The 19,574-nt window shown below is 37.8% G+C and overlaps 1 protein-coding gene across 1 annotated transcript in view; it reads right to left on the bottom strand.

Annotated features, from left to right (window-relative positions):
• The window catches only part of ATG10 (autophagy related 10), a 605,094-nt gene that overhangs the window by 210,993 nt on the left and 374,527 nt on the right, over nucleotides 1-19,574 (bottom strand). Inside the window, exon 3 of the mRNA XM_007943474.1 lies at nucleotides 2,883-3,021. Within this exon, the coding sequence (XP_007941665.1) occupies nucleotides 2,883-3,021 (139 nt within the window). The remainder of the gene's footprint in view (nucleotides 1-2,882; nucleotides 3,022-19,574) is intronic.

Below are 19,574 nucleotides of genomic sequence, written 5' to 3'. Positions count from 1 at the left end.
CTCGGTGACCGGGGTCGACCAGCAGGAAGATGAGGTGGCGGGGACGGCCTTGGCGAGCCGGACCCGGAGCCGGACTTAGACGCCGCCTGCTACCAGAGCTCCCTCATTTTCTAGGTACTCAATATTAATTCCCTTCATCCTCTCTTTTTTTTCTATAGAACCCTAACTTCTAGCTCACTATCTTAATGAGCATAATGAAATGTAAACAAATAACTCTGCTATAGTACAACTAGTGATATAAGATGATATGGGAGCAATAAAAAGAAAGTGGCATTTTAGCTGAATCTTGGGCAGTAATTGGCCTACTAGATACTGCCCCATACACAGGAATAAAAGGAATTCACAGTCTAGTAGATGTGCATTACACGAAAAAGAATAAGATTTTTTTCTGGAATTTAAGCTAGTTGATAAAAGAACGAGTAATGCCTATTTAAATAAAAATTATGTACTACTTGCTTTTCCTAAAATAAAGGAATAGGAAGACAATTCAGAGCAAAACAGAGAAATTAAGTTTTAGTAACAGTCTAATACAAAAGAAATTTGAAGTATCTGTGAAAAACAAGGCTAAGCGAACTATTTTTGAAGCAACAAAAAAGACCCCTGGGCCAGAAATTTTAGTTATCCTCTTTCTAGGTCGGAACTCTCTTAGAATGAGACAAAGAAAAATCTGGATCTGGAATAAGAGGAAGACATGAGGAATCAATTTACCACAGTGACAGAGATTTTTTTTTATATAACAAACAGATGAAGGGCAAGAATAGATTAGATATCACAAGAATGTGGACTGGACAGAAGGGAATAAATTAAAAATTGTATCTCTACAATAAAAAGTGATCCATTTGTAGAATACCTATTAGGTCAAGCTAGGTAGAAAAGAAATAATGATTATAATAGGATAAAAGAACCATTTTTCATGTTTCTCTACAAGAAAACATTCAGCATGCTTTGCCAAAAAAATAAATTTGGTATTTTCATGTACCTGAACAAGCACTAGATGAATTCTGGACTGAAATTAATTAAACAAATAATTCTTATGCTTATTCTATACAATACAGAATCCATGGGGGTCATGGAGAAGAGCAAAGAATGTCTCTATATAAAATAAATGACTTCTTTTCGTTTTCCTTTATTAAAAAAATACGAAGGATATTTTAAAAGTATATAAAGAGAGCCCAAGAATAGTAATCTTATTTTAAGAAACAGAAAGCCATAATGGAGAAAAGATCTTAGAAGTATTCACATACCATTAAAATATAATTGGGCTTGGAGGAACAATTACGGAGCTGGACTGTAAGGGGAGCTGTTGGCACATAAGAGCAAAGCACACACCAGAGCTCATCCACCGGCTTCAGCAAGACCCACTTCCAGCTAGAAGCAGTCATGTTTCAAGACCTCTGATTCCCTAATGCTGACAAGCTAAACAACTTGTTTTGTCTCTGGGAGCTCTTCTCTGGTGATTAACTGCTTATGGTGAATACTAATTACTTATATGAAAGTAAAGTTCTGAAGTAGTGTCCTATTTCCTCTACCTGCAGCCTTGACATGCCTTTGAATCTAGAAAGTAGTGGCTAGAGCCAGTGCAAACCAAAACCAAGAAAGACAACATCCTCCCCTCGATAAATAAATATATCTCCTTCTACATTTCAGTATAGCTCAGCCCACTGACAAGAAGTGTCTAACCTCTGGGCCCCAATCCAAATATAATTACAATAAAGTGAGTGTTTTAAAAGCTTGTAATAATCATCTGGATAAATCTGCAGCAAGAGTTTGTGAATTAGTGAACTATCAGTGTCCTCAATTCCCCATGTCCCACACTGAAAGTTTACCCCAAATTGTCAGTTCTTAGGAACTGCACCTCAGATTAAAATCTTCTCACCAGGGAGTCTATGAGAATTTGTTCTTGTGTTTTAAATCCTAAGTGCTTGTTAAACCGCCAACACTGCAAAATTAGAGACCATTAAACAATATAAGGCAGTAAGTGATTAAATCTACCAAATACACATTCAAAGCAGCTTAAGCTACTTTTTAATTAAAAATAAAATATCACTGGCTAAATTCAGATGTCTTAGCTATACAGAAAAAAGTTAGAAGCCTGTTTTAAATGCAAAATGCTGCTGATAAGACCAGAGAGAAAAGGAGAAATTGGATAGGGGATGGGCTGGAAAGGGGCTCCCCTTGGTCTCTGAGCCCGGCGTGGCCCAGCCTCACAAGGCTGACCCCGTTTAGTTGGTAAGCATTAAGGGGAGTCACCAAGCACTGCAGAAGGAGGACTCCATGTGGCTGCTGATTAAATAAGCTTTATTAGGAAAGGTCTCAAAGGAGACAGAGTGTTCTACCTTCTTGGCAGGGGAATGAATTGAGTAACAGCAGTGGAGGAAGTGAAGGCACTGGAGATGTATAGATGGCCAAAGGAAATGTTCATGCTATTTTTAAATATAGCTTAAGCTAAGTGATAAACGGTTCTTGAAATAATGATTAGCTTTTGGGGAAAAGGTATTAGGGCCTTTGAGTTAATGGGATCGCTTGAAATAGGAAGGAATCTTTAAAGTTAGAAGTAAATAAACATTGTAGCTTTAAGTTGTTCCTACTTGTTTAAAGTAAAGTAAAGAAAAGGGCCAGGGGGGCTTAGTCAATGTTAGGCAGGATGCCAAGAATCTGAAGATCAGACTTAAAGCTAGGATGATATCATTCAATCTGAAGTCTTGAGACTCACTCTTCCTGAAGCATGAGAAAATTTACTGGTAAAACCTTACCTCACCCACAGTTTTCTTATTTTTAACTCTTTTATTTTTTTTTTTCCCTCAAGAATAATTTTCCAAGTATGTGTTCTGCCTTATATGCAACTGTTATGAATTTACTTTTAGCATAAAACATGGTCTTACCTAAAAAGCTTGCCCTGAAGTAAAGCACAGGCACTTGGTAACTACAGGAATATAAGACATGGTACTCATATTTAATCACTTTGGATGTTGCTTCAGTTTCGGTCACTTCAAAATCATCGGGGGGTAGCTCTAAAGCCTCCTGGAAAAAAGCAAAAATAAAAACTAAACATTTTTTGTTGATAAAAAAAAAAGTACACTAACACAGAGAGGGAAAGAAGATGAGATTTTCTTCCTGCAGAGTAAGTTAAATAAATATAGGGCAATGAAGTAAGGAAAAGGGAGTTTCCCATATTAATGTTTAATATTTGAATCCTGGGTAAATAGTAAAACCAGAAAACATTAGCATTAAGTAATTCCAGATTGTTTTTGTGAGACAAAGCAGCTCTGGATAAAGAGACAGGAAGACAGAAAGCAAAAGGATCTATTTCAACAGCAACTCTGAAAAATCTTTACAATTTTAGCAACGAATGGCTATACAAGCTACCTTCTTTCCTACCTGTGAAAGCCAAACACATCCTCACAATAGAACAAGAGGCTGTGAAATGTCCCAAAAGATTCTGTTGTACTTGCCAAAAGATGATTCATTGCGTGCTGAACAATTCCCAGTTCCATTTTGAATAAGAAAGTTATTTTGCAAGAGGTTGAGTTTGTTAGGTACATTTCAAAAACTGAGAAGAATCTGTTTTCTTTACTATTGTGCTTTGATATATTTCTACAATAAATCCTAATTTATAATAGAGTAGATAGCAAATACTAATGTTAACTTAAACATGATCTGTAAGCAGAGATGGTTATAGTCATCTCTCTCCTCACCTAATCACTCTTTATGAGTTGATTTTTTATTATGTGTGGGTGTTGAAGAATGTATCTTAACGTTTGGAAGCAATTAATTGAACACTTTGAGTCAGAATCTGGTTCCATTCACATTCACTTATTTATTTGAGTTGAGGAAATGTCTTTGAAATTAAATTAATAACAGGAATGAAGCAGGTTAGTTTAGCTCACTGCTACTTCACGTTAAGACAATTAGAACACTAATAAACAATTGGAAACAGCCACAGGAAAGATTTCAAACTTTATCATTATGAAATAAGGTTTCCCTTAGAGGTAAGTAAGACCACTGACTACTTCCCAGATTTGTATCTCCTTTACTAATTCCCCATTCAGTCAATTCATCAGGGAAATTGTAATACATAAATCACAATGGGAAAGGTCTGCAAAATATTTTTTCACAAAACTTCAGTAAATGCTATCAATTAAATACAGTGAACTAAATAATCATAAAGAAATCACTGAAATAAATTTTCCAGACACAGAAAATTAATACAGCAATAAGGAGGGTTTTTCTGTTCTTCTTCTTCTTTTCTTTTTTTTTTTTTTCCCATTAGGCATAGGTAGCTATAGCTTTTACCATCAATCTTTTAACCAAATTCTTTCTTTTTGGTCAAAGACTGAATTGTCTAGCATTTATAATTTCTTTTATTTCTGAACATTTTAAAAGCCCCACATCCTTGTGATAAGAAAGAATTGCAAACGCTGCACAAGTATACAAAATGAGAAATGAAATTTTCTTCATCCCACATACCTCAGACTTATAACCATTTTTGCTAGTTAAGTGTGTTTTTTTCCCCAAGACCTTTTTATTTCTTGGCACAAAACAGCCCCCTCACCTCATTAAATCATGCTGCATATACATGTGTTCCTAGATTTGCTTTTCTCACTCAAGGATATCCTCCATGTCCAAGTGTTGCCATGTCAGTGCTGTGCATTTAGCTCAGCAGTTTCAGAATATAACAGTATGCCTAAACTATCATTTGTTTAACATTTGCATATTGCTAGATATTTGGAGTTGATTATAATTTTCTGCTACTACAAATAATGCTACTATGAATATTTTTGCACACTTCCATTTTTCTATGGTACAGATTCCTAAAAGTAGAATTACTGTTATCAAATTTTGTATGCCCCAATGTGCATTATAACTTTCAACAGATCCTGCCCATCTACCCTCAGAAATGTGCTGTAGCAATTTATCAGTGCACCCATTTCTAATATCCCATTTCACTGGAGTATGGCCCAAGAAATAGGAGGGAGAGGAATAGAACTGAGTATTATTTGTGTTTTTAATTTTTGCCAAGAGGTGAATTTAAAATGTCAATTTGTTGTTTTAATTTCTACTTCCTTGATTACTAGGGGCTGTGAACATCTATTCATGAGTTTATTGATAATTTTATTCTTCAGGTATTTGCCTGTACTTACCCTTGGCCCATTTTTCTGATACTTAGTTTCTTTGCATTTTTGTTACTAAATTATACATATTTTCTGAATAATAGAATGCATTATTGAAGATAAATATATATGTGTGTGTATATAGATCCAAAACCAAAACCCATCACCATTGAGTCAATTCCCACTCCTAGTGGCCCCACAGGACCAAGCAGAACTTCTCCATTGGGTTTCGAAAGTTGTAAGTCTTTACCGAAACACTCCCACATCTTTCTCCCTGCAAAGCAAGCTGCTGGGTTTGAATCCCTGAGCTTTGGGTTAGCAGCTGAGTGCTTAACAATTTTGCCACCAGAACTCCTTCTTGTTGTTTGTTGCCATTGAAATTGTTCCAATTCATAGTGATCTCATGTACAACAGAATGTGAAACACTCCTGGTCCTGTACCATTGTGACAATTGCTGCCCATCATTGTAGTCACTGTGTCAATCCATCTCATTGAGGACTGTCCCCTTTTTCATTGGCCCTCTACCTTACCAAGCATGATATTCCTCTCCAGCGACTAGTCCCTTCTAACAACATGAGCAAAGTACAAGAGAAAAAGTCTGGCCATTCTCTCTTCCAGGGAGCATTCTGGCTGTACTTCATCTAAGACAGATTTGCTCATTCTTGTGGCAGTCCATAGTATTTTCAATATTCTTCACTAACACCACAATTCGAATGCATTAATTCTTCTTCTATCTTTCTTATTGCTTGTTCAGCTTTCATGTGCATATGAGGTGATTGAAAATACTATGGCTTGGGTTAGGCACACCTTAATCTTCAAGGTGACATCTTTGTTCTTTAACACCTTTAAGAGGTATTCTGCAGCAAATTTGCCCAGTGCAATATGTCATTTGATTTCTTGACTGCTGCTTCCATAGGTGTTTGTGGATACAAGTAAAATGAAATCCTTCACAATTTCAATCTTTTCTCCATTTATCACGATGTTGCTTACTGGTCCAGTTGTGAGGATTTTTGTCTTCTTTCTGTTGAGGTATTATCCACACTGAAGGCCATAGTCTTTCATCAGTAAGTGCTTCAAGTCCTCTTCACTTTCAGCAAGCAAGACTATGTCATCTGCATATCGCAGGTTGTTAATAAGTCTTTCTCAAATCCTATGTAGACCCCATGTAGAATGGAATGGGGAACACTACTAGTCCTGTGCCATTGTCACAATCACTGCCATGTTTGAGTCCATCATTGCAGTCACTGTGTCAATCCATCTCATGGAGGGCTGCATTCTTCATAAAGTTTGGCTTTTCTGATTATTTGTTCAGGACACAGATTGAATAAACATGGTGAAAAGACACGACCCTGACTGACAACTTCCTAATTTTCAACCATGCAGCAGCCCCTTGTTTTTGTTCCTGGTCTAGGTACACGTTCTACCTGAGCACAATTAAGTGTTCTGGAATTCCCATTCTTTACAATGTTATCTATAATTTGTTATGGTCCACATAGTTGAATGCCTTTTCATAGTCAATAATGCACAGGTCAACATCTTTGTTATTTTCTGCTGCCAGCCAAGATCCACCTGATATCAATAATGATATCCCTCGTTCTATGCCTGCTTCTGAATCCAGTCTAAATCTCTAGTAGTTCCCTGTCAATATCCTGTTGTTAACTGTTTTTTAATCATATTCAGCAGCATTTTACTTGCATGTGATACTAATGATATTGCTCAATAATTATGCTTTCTGTTGAATCACCTTTCTTTGGAATGAGCACAAATATAGATCTCTTCCAGTCAGTTGTCAGGTGGCTGTCTTCCAAATTTTGGCATAAACAAGGGGATGCTTCAAGTGTAGCATCTGTTTGATAAACATTTCAATAGGTATTCCATCAATTCCTAGAACCTTGTTTTTCAACAATTTCTTCAGTGCAGCTTGGACTTTTCTCTTTCAGTACTATCAGTTCTTGATCATATACTAGGTCCGGAAATGTCTGAACATCAACCAATTTTTTTGGTACAGTGACTCTGTATAAGATGTATAAGATGGGAGGCCCAGCATTGTTCAATATTTTGCCCACTGAATCCTCCAATATTTCTTCAGTTCTTTCAGCTTAAGCAATGCTGAACATGTTCTTCCCTTTTGGTTTTCCAACTCCAACTCTTTGCACATTTTATTACAAAACTTCACTTTGTCTTCTCGAGCTGCCATTCTGTTCAGCTCTTTTATGTCATCATTTCTTCCATTTCCTTTAGCTACTCTCCATTGAAGAGCAAATTTCAGAGTCTTCTGACATCCTTTTTTTTTTTCTTTCCTGTCTTTTTGATGACCTTTTTATTTTCTTCATATATGATGTCCTTGATGTCATCCCACAATTTGTCTACTCTTCAGTCACTGATGTTTAATGAACCAAATCTATTCTTCATATGGTCACTAAACTCAGGTAGGATATACACAAGGTTACACTTTGGCACTTGTGGATTTGTTTTATTTCTGTAGCTTCAACTTCAACTTGCATATGAGCAATTGGTGGTTTGTTCCATAGTCAGCCCCTATCTTGTTTGACTCATGATATTGAGCTTTTCCATATTCTCTTTCCATAGACATAGAAGGTGACTCAAAATGAGAAGAAACAACTACAAACATCCATTAATATCTGGAATGTGGGATGTATGAAGAGTTACATGTCTGCATTAGGAGGGTCTCCTGGTATGCCCATATTACCCTTGAAAATTATAAAATATGGACTGTCTTTATAAATATATATATATAGACATATATTTATATACATGTATAATATATATATATATATAAAATTTAAATTTAGATTATTATCTACCTGAAATTTGATTTTGTATATGATGTGAAGTAGGAAACTTTTCTAGACTATTCCTAATAAATAGTCCACCTTTTCCCCACTGATTTTTAATGCCACCTTTACCATAAACTAGATGTGGGGTGTGTGTGTTTACTTACCTCGACTCTTCTCTACTGAGCTATTTTTTTCTTAGACCAATACTGTCCAATATTAAGTGAATACTGAATCTAAGGAATTGGGTCATTCATTTCTTCAGAAACAGACTGCCCAAGACTCATTCCTGTTAGTCTGCATCTAAACTCAAATTAAGCATTTGGGAATATGCTGGAGTTGATATAAGGTACTTGCAACTGGTGGTAAGTTTATGTACAGATGCAGATTCTCTGAAACAGTTAGGAGGCTGATGAAACAGTAGGGAAGGGAATAGAACAAACCTCTTGAGGAGCCAGTTAGAATTCTCACTCTATTCACTATTCACACTAATAGTTGAGTGCCTTTGTGGGATTTGAAGGCCAGGGGTGCTTGATCTCTAGTTGGCAGTGCTACTATGTCACCCCAGTCTATGGCTCTGAAGAGCTTTCTATGTGCAGAGACGATTTTGCATCCTTTACTCATTTTAAATGAATTTAAATCTGTGCCCTGTATCTGCTGGGATCTTTCTTTCATTCATGGTTACCTTTGTGATGCCCATGCAGATATTAATCTTTGAAATGATACTATCTGGAAATCTCAGACTTCAACATATTTTCTATTCTTCTTTCTTCAAAAATGCCAGATGATTTTAGAACTTCAAGACTAAGGCTCTTATCTTATTCATATTTGTATTCCCAGAGACTCTAGCACAGAACTGAGAACACCATTTCTATTTCAGTCTGCAGATCTGTTTCCTGCCATAGAAGTATATTATTTTTAAAAAAACAACAACTTCATATGTAATTTACCAACAATCCCCCCCTCATCCCAAAGTATGAAAATAAGTAAATGGAACAGTAAAAATGCAAAAGATCATCAAAGAAGTCATATGGTAAATGTTGTTGTTGTTGCGTGCCGTCGAGTCAGACCCAACTCATAGTGACCCCTCCTTGGGTTTCCGAGGCAGTATCACTACAGAAGTAGATTGCCCCATCTTCCTTCCAAGGAGTGGCTGGTGGGTTTCAACTGCCAGCCTTCTGGTTAGCAGTCAAGTGCCTTAGACACTATGCTATGGTAAATAGGCATATGAAAAAATGTTAACATCATTAGCCATCAAATTAAAGTACAATGAGATATCACTAACCATATGTCAGAATGGCTAATAAAAGGAAATAACAATACCAAATGCTGGTGAAGATGGGGATAAACTAGATCACTCATACATTGCTGGGTAAAATGTAAAATGGTATAATTACTCTGAAAAAGATGAGCAGCTTCTTGTACAATTAAATATGATGTAATTATCACATGACCCAGCAACTGCACTCCCAGGCATTTATCATAGAGAAGTGAATACTTATCTTCCCGCAAAAACCTGTATATAAATATTCATAGCAGTCTATTCAAAATAGTAAAAAACCTGAATTAGCCCAGACATCCTTCAACACGTGAATGGTTAAACAAACTGTGGTACACTCATATCATACTATTCAGCAATAAAGTATTGACACTCATTTCTTAGAAGTATCTTCAGGTAATTATGCTGAGTAGTAAAAGGCAATCTCAAAATATAATTTCTTATATGTTCCATTTATATAACATTTTGAAATGACAAAATGGAGAACAGAATAGTTGGGGGGGGGCAAGAGAGAAGTAGATGTAATAAAAACAACATGAGTGATCCCTGTAGTGATGGAACTGTAGTATTGTAACTGTGGTAGTGAATACATGAACCTACACATGTGATAAAATTGTATAGAACTAAATACACACACACACTAGTGCAAATAAATCTGGAAAACTATGAATAAGACCAGTGAATTGTTTCAATTTCAATATCCTGACTGTGATATTGTCCTATAGTTTTGTAAGATGCTACCATTGGAGGAAGACCTAAGAAGAACTGATGCCTTTGAATTACATGTTAGCAAAACATATTAAAAGTATCATGATTGCCAGAAGAAAAAAACAAATTCATGTTGGAAAAATTACAACCAGAATGCTTCTTAGAAGCGAGGATGGCAAGACTTCCCCCTTACTCTGGACATATTATCAGGAATAAACAGTCCCTGGAGAAGGATATTATGCTTGATAAAATAGAGATTAGGGAAAAAGAGTAAGGTCCTCAACGCAATAGACTGACACAGTGACTGCAAGATGGGTTCTAACATAGCAATGATTGTGATGGTCCAGGACAGGAAATGTTTAGTTCTGTTGTACACAGGGTCGCTATGAGTTGGAACCCCCTGGAGGGCACCTAACAACAACAACCATTGGGGGAAACTAGATGAAGGGTGCATGGGATCTGTCTGTATTATTTCTGACAACTGCACATAAATTTACAATTATCTCAAAAATTTCAATTAAAAAATGCAAGGGAAAGAAATGGTGAAGCATTTTTGAGGCTTGTTAAAAAATCACAATTTCTAAGTCCTCAAGGTGCTAATGGTACCAATAGCACAGGGGTCATGTAAATAGAGAGTGTAATGTCTTTGATTTGCTTTAAAATAACACAAGGGAGAGGCAAGACAGCTGTCGCTGTGCACCAAGTGGGAAACCCCTGCATGAAGCAGCTTCACAATTTCAGGTGGGCTGGTGAGCTCTAGTGGTGGCAGAGGTGGCTGTGAAGAGTGGTAGATTAGGGTCCCAGGCAGAGGAACCATAGTCCCACAGAACTTGAGCACCTTCTACCTGTTGCTGGGGTACTTCATTGGGACCCTGATTACCAGGTTAGATTTCTGTAAGATCTTGATGGTACTCCAAAGTGGCTCTATAAAGGATACTTAAACTCTGTAAGAAACTACCCCTGCAGCTTCATCCTGATCTACAACCAAAAACAAAACAAAACTTACTGTTGCCAAGTAAAATTCAACTCATAGTGACCTCTCCTTGGGTTTTGGAGGCAGTATCTCTATGGAAGTAGATTGCTCAATCTTCCTTCTGAGGAGTGGCTGGTGGGTTTGAACCTCCAGCCTTCTGCTTAGTAGTCAAATGCCTTAGGCACTACGCCACCAGAGCTCCAGGAAAAATTCTAGGGTCTGGGTGCTGCTTATGAGGTTCCATTAGATAGTGGGAAATGGCAATAATATGATTCTTCTATTGAAAAAGGATTAAAAGATGGCCATCAGAGCTCCCATGGGGATATTTATTCACACATCTTTAGAGATTTTGGTTTCAGGTTTGGAGGAATTCCGTGTTAGCAAGACAGAAATATTCCAAGAGAAGTGATATTATTGTAGATCTAGAAGTCATTCTGGAAGAAGTGTATGCAAGAATATTTTGCAAGTAATTAGAAACAAACCTGTGGCCAGAAAGACAGCTGGCAAACGGAAATGCAAGTGCAAGCAAGAGATTCAAACTACCCAGCTAGACCCAGGGAGCTTCCAAATGACCCAGGGGGTGGTGTGTAATGAATGCCTGAATGTTAAATTGGTAAATGAAGAAAGAACAGTGGGAATAGAACTTAGGGTGGGATTTGGCATGGAGTACCCCCTTTGCTGGAGAAGGTAAGCCTCAAGTGGATGGGGAACCAGAAGATGTATGGTTCCAAATCAGAGCTGTCAAGCATGTAAAATTTTAAAGGAGGCATGGTTTATACACAACATGACAATCTCAATAGTTGAGTCTCTGGTTGGCTTTGAGATGGATATTATTCATTTGGATGGTCACAAGGTACATATTTTCCAGGACAAGATCACCAGGCCAGGAGCCCAGGCATGGAAGAAAGGGGGAAGGCTCCCCAACTTTGACAACAACAACATCAAAGGCTGTTTAATAATCACTTCTGATGTGAGTTTTCTAAAAGAACAGTTCATAGAAGAAGCATGAAAGGATATCAAATAGCTACTTAAACAAGGATCAGTATGGAAGGTATATAATGGACTGCAAGGATATTAAGAACAAATAAAATTGGACTTAGTTTAAAATAAGTGAATCAGAGATATTTATTACCCGCAGGGGTTTCTGTGTGTGTTTCTGCACACATAATTCCAATATACAACTCTGACTTATTTTTTTTTTCCTCCTAATGATCGTCATGAAATGAATAAGATAGCTTAAGAATGTGTCCATTTGCATTCAGAAAAGAATAGCCAGCAGAAGGTTTAATAATACCTCTCCCTTTGGGGATGTAATGTCTGGTGCTGCTGCTTGACTTTCAAGAATTCAAGCCACAAGAGGACTCCAGAAGTAAGAGAAACATAATAGAGAGGGTCAAAGTTAATTGTTAGCTATTTAATTCACAATGCCAATGCCAACTGGAGAAGTCTATTTTTAAATACATTTTGTTGTTACTTAAAAAAATAATAATAATAGAGAAGAGGGGTAAGTAGAAGGAGGTGTGAAAGGACAGTATTGGCCATGGATTGATCACTGTTGTGATAGGGTTAATTTGATGGGTCCGTGGGTGTTCATTATAATATTCTGTCTACTTTTGTGAATATTTTGAATTCTCCAAAATAGATGAAAAAATGTTTGAATTTTTTTTTAAGTGTCTGATGTCTGATACTACATTTAGTAAACAGAATCATAGACCTCTAATGAGGAAAGGAACTTGGATCTTTCCATCTAACCCAACACTTTCATCTAGTAGACACAAATAATAAAGACCATAAAGGCACAGGCAGACCTAGAACTCATGTCTTTTCACATTCAGACCCCTTCTCTTTATACTTGAGTATGCTACTTCCAAATTATTACCAGGTCTAATTTGGACAAATATTCTGGAAACCATGATATCAACGTTTTGAGAGTTTGTTAATATTTTATTATATTATCTTTAAAAGGATTTGGATATAATTAACTTGATATTAAGAGTTAATAGAAAAAAGAAGTCACATATACATTTATCTTCCTGAAGATGTTACTATTTCATTAAATGAGAAGATACCTGTGTTTAGAAAATCACATTCATTCAAGTAGCTAAAAGATTAAGTGATTCACATAAATTATAGAAACCTTGATTTTACTGAATTCAATTAACAATAAGTTGACAGTGATCTCTCATTTAGAAAATCTGATATGAATTAAGCTTTACAACCAAATTCCATTAAATAGGGATCATGCTGAAGACAGTTCACAGATATTTTATTGAAAGCAAACCCAAATAATGTATTGGGCTTTAGAAATGAGATCCGTATCTTTATTTTGCTAACAGCAAGAGGTAATTGAAAGAAGAAAAACTTTTCTCCTATCACTGTTGTTGTTGTTATCTCTATTACTATTACTGAACAAACGTAAGTAACCAGTTTTATTCATAATACAGTTAGCCCCGCATATCCATAGGTTCCACATCCACAGATTCAACCAACTACAGATCAAAAATATTGGGGGAAAAAAAGAATTAAGTATTCAAAGCAATTTCTCAAAGTCTACGGGGGGAGTGTAAAGTGCTATTTACTTAGCATTTACATTGTATTGGGTATTAGAAGTATTCTAGAGATGATTTAAAGTATTCGGGAGGATGTGTGTAGATTATATGCAAATACTATGCCATTTTATATAAGGGACTTGAGCATCCATGATTCGGATATCCCCAGGGTGGGGTAGGAGAAGGTCCTGGAACCAATCCCCTGTGGATTACTAGGAATTGTATCTCTTGAGAAAAAGACAGTTTTTTGTTTATTTATTTATTTATTTTAATATTCTACCCAGTTACCTTATTAATATAAACCTAACTTTGTTGTTATTGTTAGTTGCCATCGAGTCAGTTCGAACTTATGGAGACTTGGGGTTCAAACTAAAACTGCTCTCCATCGTGTTTTCTAGACCTTATTTTCAAAGCACTGCTGGATGAGTTTGAACCATGAACCTTTCAGTTAGCAGTCCAGTGCTGAACGACTTGTGCCACCAGAATCATAGCCAAGGAGCCAAATCATCCAAAGTACCCAAGAGTGGCAGAGACACAGAACTGGTTCACAGACTATCTTTAGCTGTATCTGAGTAGACACAGAAACCACCTAATGACAATGGAAAAATGAGCTCTTTAACAAATTCTTCCTTAGCTGATTTTCCTAAGCTAACATCAATTTACTGTTTTCAGAAGTGCTAAAAACTGGCAAAGCCTTTTGATAAACCATTGAAAAATCAACTCTCTAAGAAAGAACAAATTCTAATTATTAAGACATATAAAGTGAATTTAAAAATAATCTTTGTGGGACTGTAAATAGCCAGTACCCATTTTTTTGTTTCACGTGCTCATCACTTTTCAGTGTTGTTGTTGTTGTTTGATGCCATCGAGTCGTCTTTGGCTCATAGCAACCCTGTGCACAGCAGAACAAAACACCATCTGGTACCGTGCCAGCAACGGTGGACTGATCTTTTCTCTCAACCTCTAGAATGACTCTTTTTATGATCTCTGTGGCTTTCAAGTAAGTGACTGTCACAAGAACCTTTGCAAGCAATATCATTCCTTTATCAACTGTAAAGGTTGTACATAAGAGATAGTTCAGAATATGGAAGGCATGTATTTGACAGCTTCCAGGGGTCACTACAACAACAAAGGGTGGTCACCAGGATAATCCCAACAATAGTATCCTACTGAGGCCCCACCTTTCCCAGTCATGTTATGACTCCTACTACTGATTTTTATTTTAAAAAGACAAAAAAAAAAAAAAAAAGAGAGAGAGAGAGAGAGAGAGAGAGAGAGACAACATTCTTTGCTCTCCCTACTACATCAGACGGGAGTGAATTAGCATCAGCATGGCCAACGTGGGTTCCCACTGAGAGGAAGAATCTGTCTCCTGCACAGGATTAAATCCTCCTCTGCAGACTGGCATGCTCAAGTGCAAGGCTGGACGGAGAGAATTCAGAAACCAGCCAGAGCACATCTGGCAGCTTTCTGGATGTTTCCAGCTGGCTCCATTGTGTTTCTTAGGCCCTGTTTCCCTTAAGAAACACTGTGCAGGAGACAGCATGTACCCAGAGCTGGGCAATAAAGGTGGAACGGTGAAACAGGCTGTCCCTTAGATTCTGTGCTGGAGAACACAGGTTCTCTGGCAGGAAGGAAGAGTAATAATGCTTAACGGCACCTAACAAATGTTAACTGCAATTACTCCTTAAATTATAACAATGGAAAAAAGCATTGTTTCCCTAGAAAAAATAGGAAAGGCTCTAAAGAACTTTTTTAAAAGGCAAGTTAAGTCCTTCTCATCTTCTTTTTAAGACTTCTGCTGTCTAAAAACAATGTTTACATCTCAATGCACAAGAAACAGCAGAATAAAGGGTAAGAAAAATCAGAAATTTCTTACGAAAGTCATGACTAACTAAAACCAAACCAACCCAAACTCACTGCTATGTAGTCATTTCTGATTCATAGTCACCCCCATTGGGTTTCCAAGGCTGTAAATCTTGATGTAAACAGATTGCCTCATCTTTCTTCTCCAAAGCAACTGGGGGGTTTAAAAACCATCAACCTTTAGGTCAGCAGCCAATGCCTTAACCACTGCATCACGAGAGCTCCTTCATGACTAACTAAAGAAAGAGAGAAAGATTTTCACCTAGTATTCTGAGCTTCAGAAGTCAGTCAAAATGTGTTTCTATTCAGAGTTACCCTTTACATGTTACATAATAAAGACCACCATCAGTCAAAGTTTTACAGTTTTTCTAGAGGACATAGGGGAGCTCTGGTGGCATAGTGTCTAGGACATTTGACTGCTAAATAGAAGTCTGGCAATTCAAACACACTAGCCACTCCTTGGAAAGAAAATTGGGCAATGTACTTCCGTAGAGATACTGCCTCAGAAACCCAAGGAGGGGTCGCTATGAGTAGGGGCTAACTCGATAGCGCATAACAACAACAACATGGTGGTACAGTGATAGAATTCTCACCTTCCACAGGGGAGACCAGGGTTTGGTTCCCAAATAACATACCTCTTGTACAGCTACCACCCGTCTATCAGTGGCAGCTTGCATGTTGCTATGATGTTTGAACAGGTGTCAGCAGTGCTTCTAGACTGAGATGGACTAGGAAAAAAAAAGCCTAGAGAGCAAATTATGAAAATCAGCCAGTGAAAACCCTACAGATCACAACAGTCACATCCACAACTGACTGTAGAGATGGCACACAGCTAGGCAGCATTTAGCTCCACTGTGCATGGCATCTCTGTGGTTTAAAGGCAAATCATCACAACAGCCTAGTTTTCCTAAGCACATTTATTAGTCGATTCGACTCACAGCGACCCCTCCTTGGGTTTCTGAGGCAGTATCTCTAAGGAAGTAGATTGCATGATCTTCCTTCCGAGAAGTGGCTGGTGGGTTTGAACCGCTAGCCTTCTGGTTAGCAGTCAAATGCCTTAGGCACTATGCCACCAGAGCTCCCTTATTTATTTATAGTTTGTAATTTGCTCTTCTGCTATAGGGGGAAGGCCCAAGATCACCCTGCAAATCAGAAACTGAGTAGGATACAAACTTAAGTAAGCCTGAAAGCTCCACGTCCAGAACTTTTTCTACTTTGTAAATGATCATCAGATTCTTATTGTTGTTGTTGTTATGTGCCGTTGAGTCAGACCCGACCCACAGCGACCCCTCCTTGGGTTTCCAGGGCAGTATCACTACGGAAGTAGATTGCCCCATCTTCCTTCCGGGCAGTGGCTGGTGGGTTTGAACCACCAGCCTTCAGGTTAGCAGTCAAGTGCCTTAGCCGCTACGCTACCAGAGCTCCCATCAGGTTCTTAGGGGTGGAGAATGTTAAATAGATGTATTACCAGAATCCATCCCAAAATTCAGATTCAATAGATCTAATGTGACACTTAAGTATCTGCATATTGGGATTTCCGGTAAGATGGAAGTATAGGCAGACAAAGAAAAGGGGCACCAATTAACACAGATACAGAAGATAATCCTGAAGCCATGAGCTTTGAAAGGAAGGATATAGAAGTGGACTAAACTCCAACTAGTAGAAGACTGTTCATGGTAACACCAAAAAAGGAGACATATGGAGCTGTGGACTGGTAGTGATCCTAACAGCATGGATGGCTTGGATATTGCCAAGTGGTGTTAGGACTTAAGAATTAACCTAAAAATCAGCCCTGCTGGCCAGGAGCTTCAAGAAGGACTGCACTGGTGGCTGCTGAATGGAAGGGAATGCAGCAAAGAAGGAGATGGGCTGAGCTGCAGACTTTTGGCTGTCCGGAGGGCACAGCCATTTTGAAATGTTTACAAGTGGTTTAACCATTTTAGATATTTAAAGCAATAGAGTTATCTCAGATTCCAGGCACCTAAAAATAGACTCCACTTGCCAGGCACTGCAAGAACATACAAAACACAAAGGACAGGAAAGGCCCGATATTCCTCTTGTTACGCTTGTACCCCACATCCTCTTGGTGAACACAGGTGAGGTCATCCCTTACTCCTATCCACCTTCTGGGCCAGTAGGAATTCCATCCCAGTCTGTGTGCTCTGATAGAGCCTGGGTACCTGGCCCTGCCCTCACCACATTTTTTTTTTTTTTCCTTTTTAGTTTGTTTGTTTTTGTCTATTTAATTATTTTTTATCATTTTTATTATTACTCTTTCTTTTTCCCTTTCCAGGTTCTAGTTTTCAGCTTTTCCTTTCTTCCTTGTTCCTGGTATCCATATTTCTCTCTCCTGTGGATCTCCCCTTTCCTTGTATTTCTTTTTGTATTTTTCCCATTTTTTTCTTCATTATTCTCCTATTCCAGCTCTTTTCTTTTATTCTTCCCTCCCCAGATATCGTGGGGTTGTTTTTCCCCCCTTTATTCCCTTTCTCTATGCATATGTCTTTTGTCTTTTAAAAGTATTTCTTTAAATATTTCTCTCATTTATTGCCTTTCCTCCTTTCTTTTTCTTTTTCTTTTTTTCTCTTTTTGGTGATTGTTCCTGTGTGTTTATGTGGTGTGTTTTTTGTCTGCTTCTTTTTACTTTTTTGATGCTTTTCTTTTTACTGTTGTTTTTGTCTAACTGAGTGGGAGACAGCAACTATACCCATACAATGCAACCCCACCCACACTTCCTGCAGCTCCACTTACTAAGTGAGAGCCATCACTTCCTCCTGCACCATTGGCCAATGAGACACAACCACCAATAAGAGCCTGACTCACCATTAACTTCTCTTCACAAACAGTTAACAGAGATCTGTGTAGCTACTCTCATTCTCTATTACATCTACCAGGAGACAGGTGGTGAGTGCATAAGTCCAGCCAACTAGTGAATAGAGGAGCATAGTACCCTGCTTACTCAGATACATCCAACAAAGAAAACAAAAACCTTGGACGAATCACTCCAACATAAAATAACTAATCACACAGATATACAACAAAGTCACAATATCTCAGAGACAAGAGACCATCATAGTGCACACAAAGAAGCAAGATAAAGCCGTAGAAACAAGGGGCCAGGATACAGACCCAGAACACATCCCTGAGGAAGAAGCAGCATTGGAGCTCCCTGATAAGAAATTCAAAAGAATTATACTTAGTTTTCTTCAACAGAAGAGAGACAGATCAAGGAAAGCACTGACAAAGTTAAGGAAAACACACAAAACCCTAAAAAATTCTGGAAGAAAATACAAGAACAAAATGATAAAATAGATGAAAAATTAGAAATTATAAAAAATCTACAGATAGGAATCCAGAAGATTAATACTAAATTTGCAGACATAGATAACACATTGAAAGGGCAAAGGAGTAGAATCAAATCAATGGAAGAAAGGTTTAGTGCCATTAAAGACAAATACCTGAATACTTCTTCTGAAAGGGATCAATCAGAAAAAAAGATCAAAACAAAATGAAGATAGCCTAAATTCCTGTAGGGTACCATCTAAAGGAATGACCTACATGTAATCAGAATTCCAGAACACGAAGAGAAAAACAAAACCACTGAAAAAATTGTCCAAGATTTGTTGGAAGAGACTTACCTGATATGATGAAAGATGAGATATATCCATTCACGAAGTCCAATGAACCCCAAACAGGATAGACCCCAAAAGAAAATCACCAAGACGTATCATCATCAAATTCACCAAAACCAAAGACAAAGAAAGAATCCTGAAAATCCATTTATTGTGATGCTACAAAGGGCAACCAATAAGAATTAAGCTCTGATTTCTCAGCAGAAACAATGCAGATGAGAAGGCAATGGGATGTTATATGTAAAACCTTGAAAGAGAAAAATTACCAAGCAAAAATTATGTTGTTGTTGTTGTTAGGTGTCGTCGAGTCATTTCCGACTCATAGCGACCCCATGCACAGCAGAACGAAACACTGCCCGATCCCACACCAGCTTCACGATCCCTTCCATACTTAAGCCAATCATCACAGCCACCGTGTAAATCCATCTCGTTGAAGGCCTCCCCTTCTTTTGTCGACCCTCCCCCCTACCAAGCATGACATCCTTCTCTAAGGAATGGTCACTTCTGACAACATGACCAAAATAGGTGAGAGGAAGTCTGGCCATTCTCACTTCCAAGGAGCATTTCGGGTGCACTTCCCCCAGGACAGATCTGTTAGTTCTTTTAGTGGTCCATGGTACTTTCAGCATTCTTTGCCAGCACCACAACTCAAAAGCATCAA

This window comes from Orycteropus afer, unplaced genomic scaffold, assembly GCF_000298275.1.
Source record: "Orycteropus afer afer isolate SDZICR_OR568_19922 unplaced genomic scaffold, OryAfe1.0 scaffold00107, whole genome shotgun sequence".
NCBI lineage: Eukaryota > Metazoa > Chordata > Mammalia > Tubulidentata > Orycteropodidae > Orycteropus > Orycteropus afer.
This window is presented reverse-complemented; position numbering and strand designations above follow the sequence as displayed.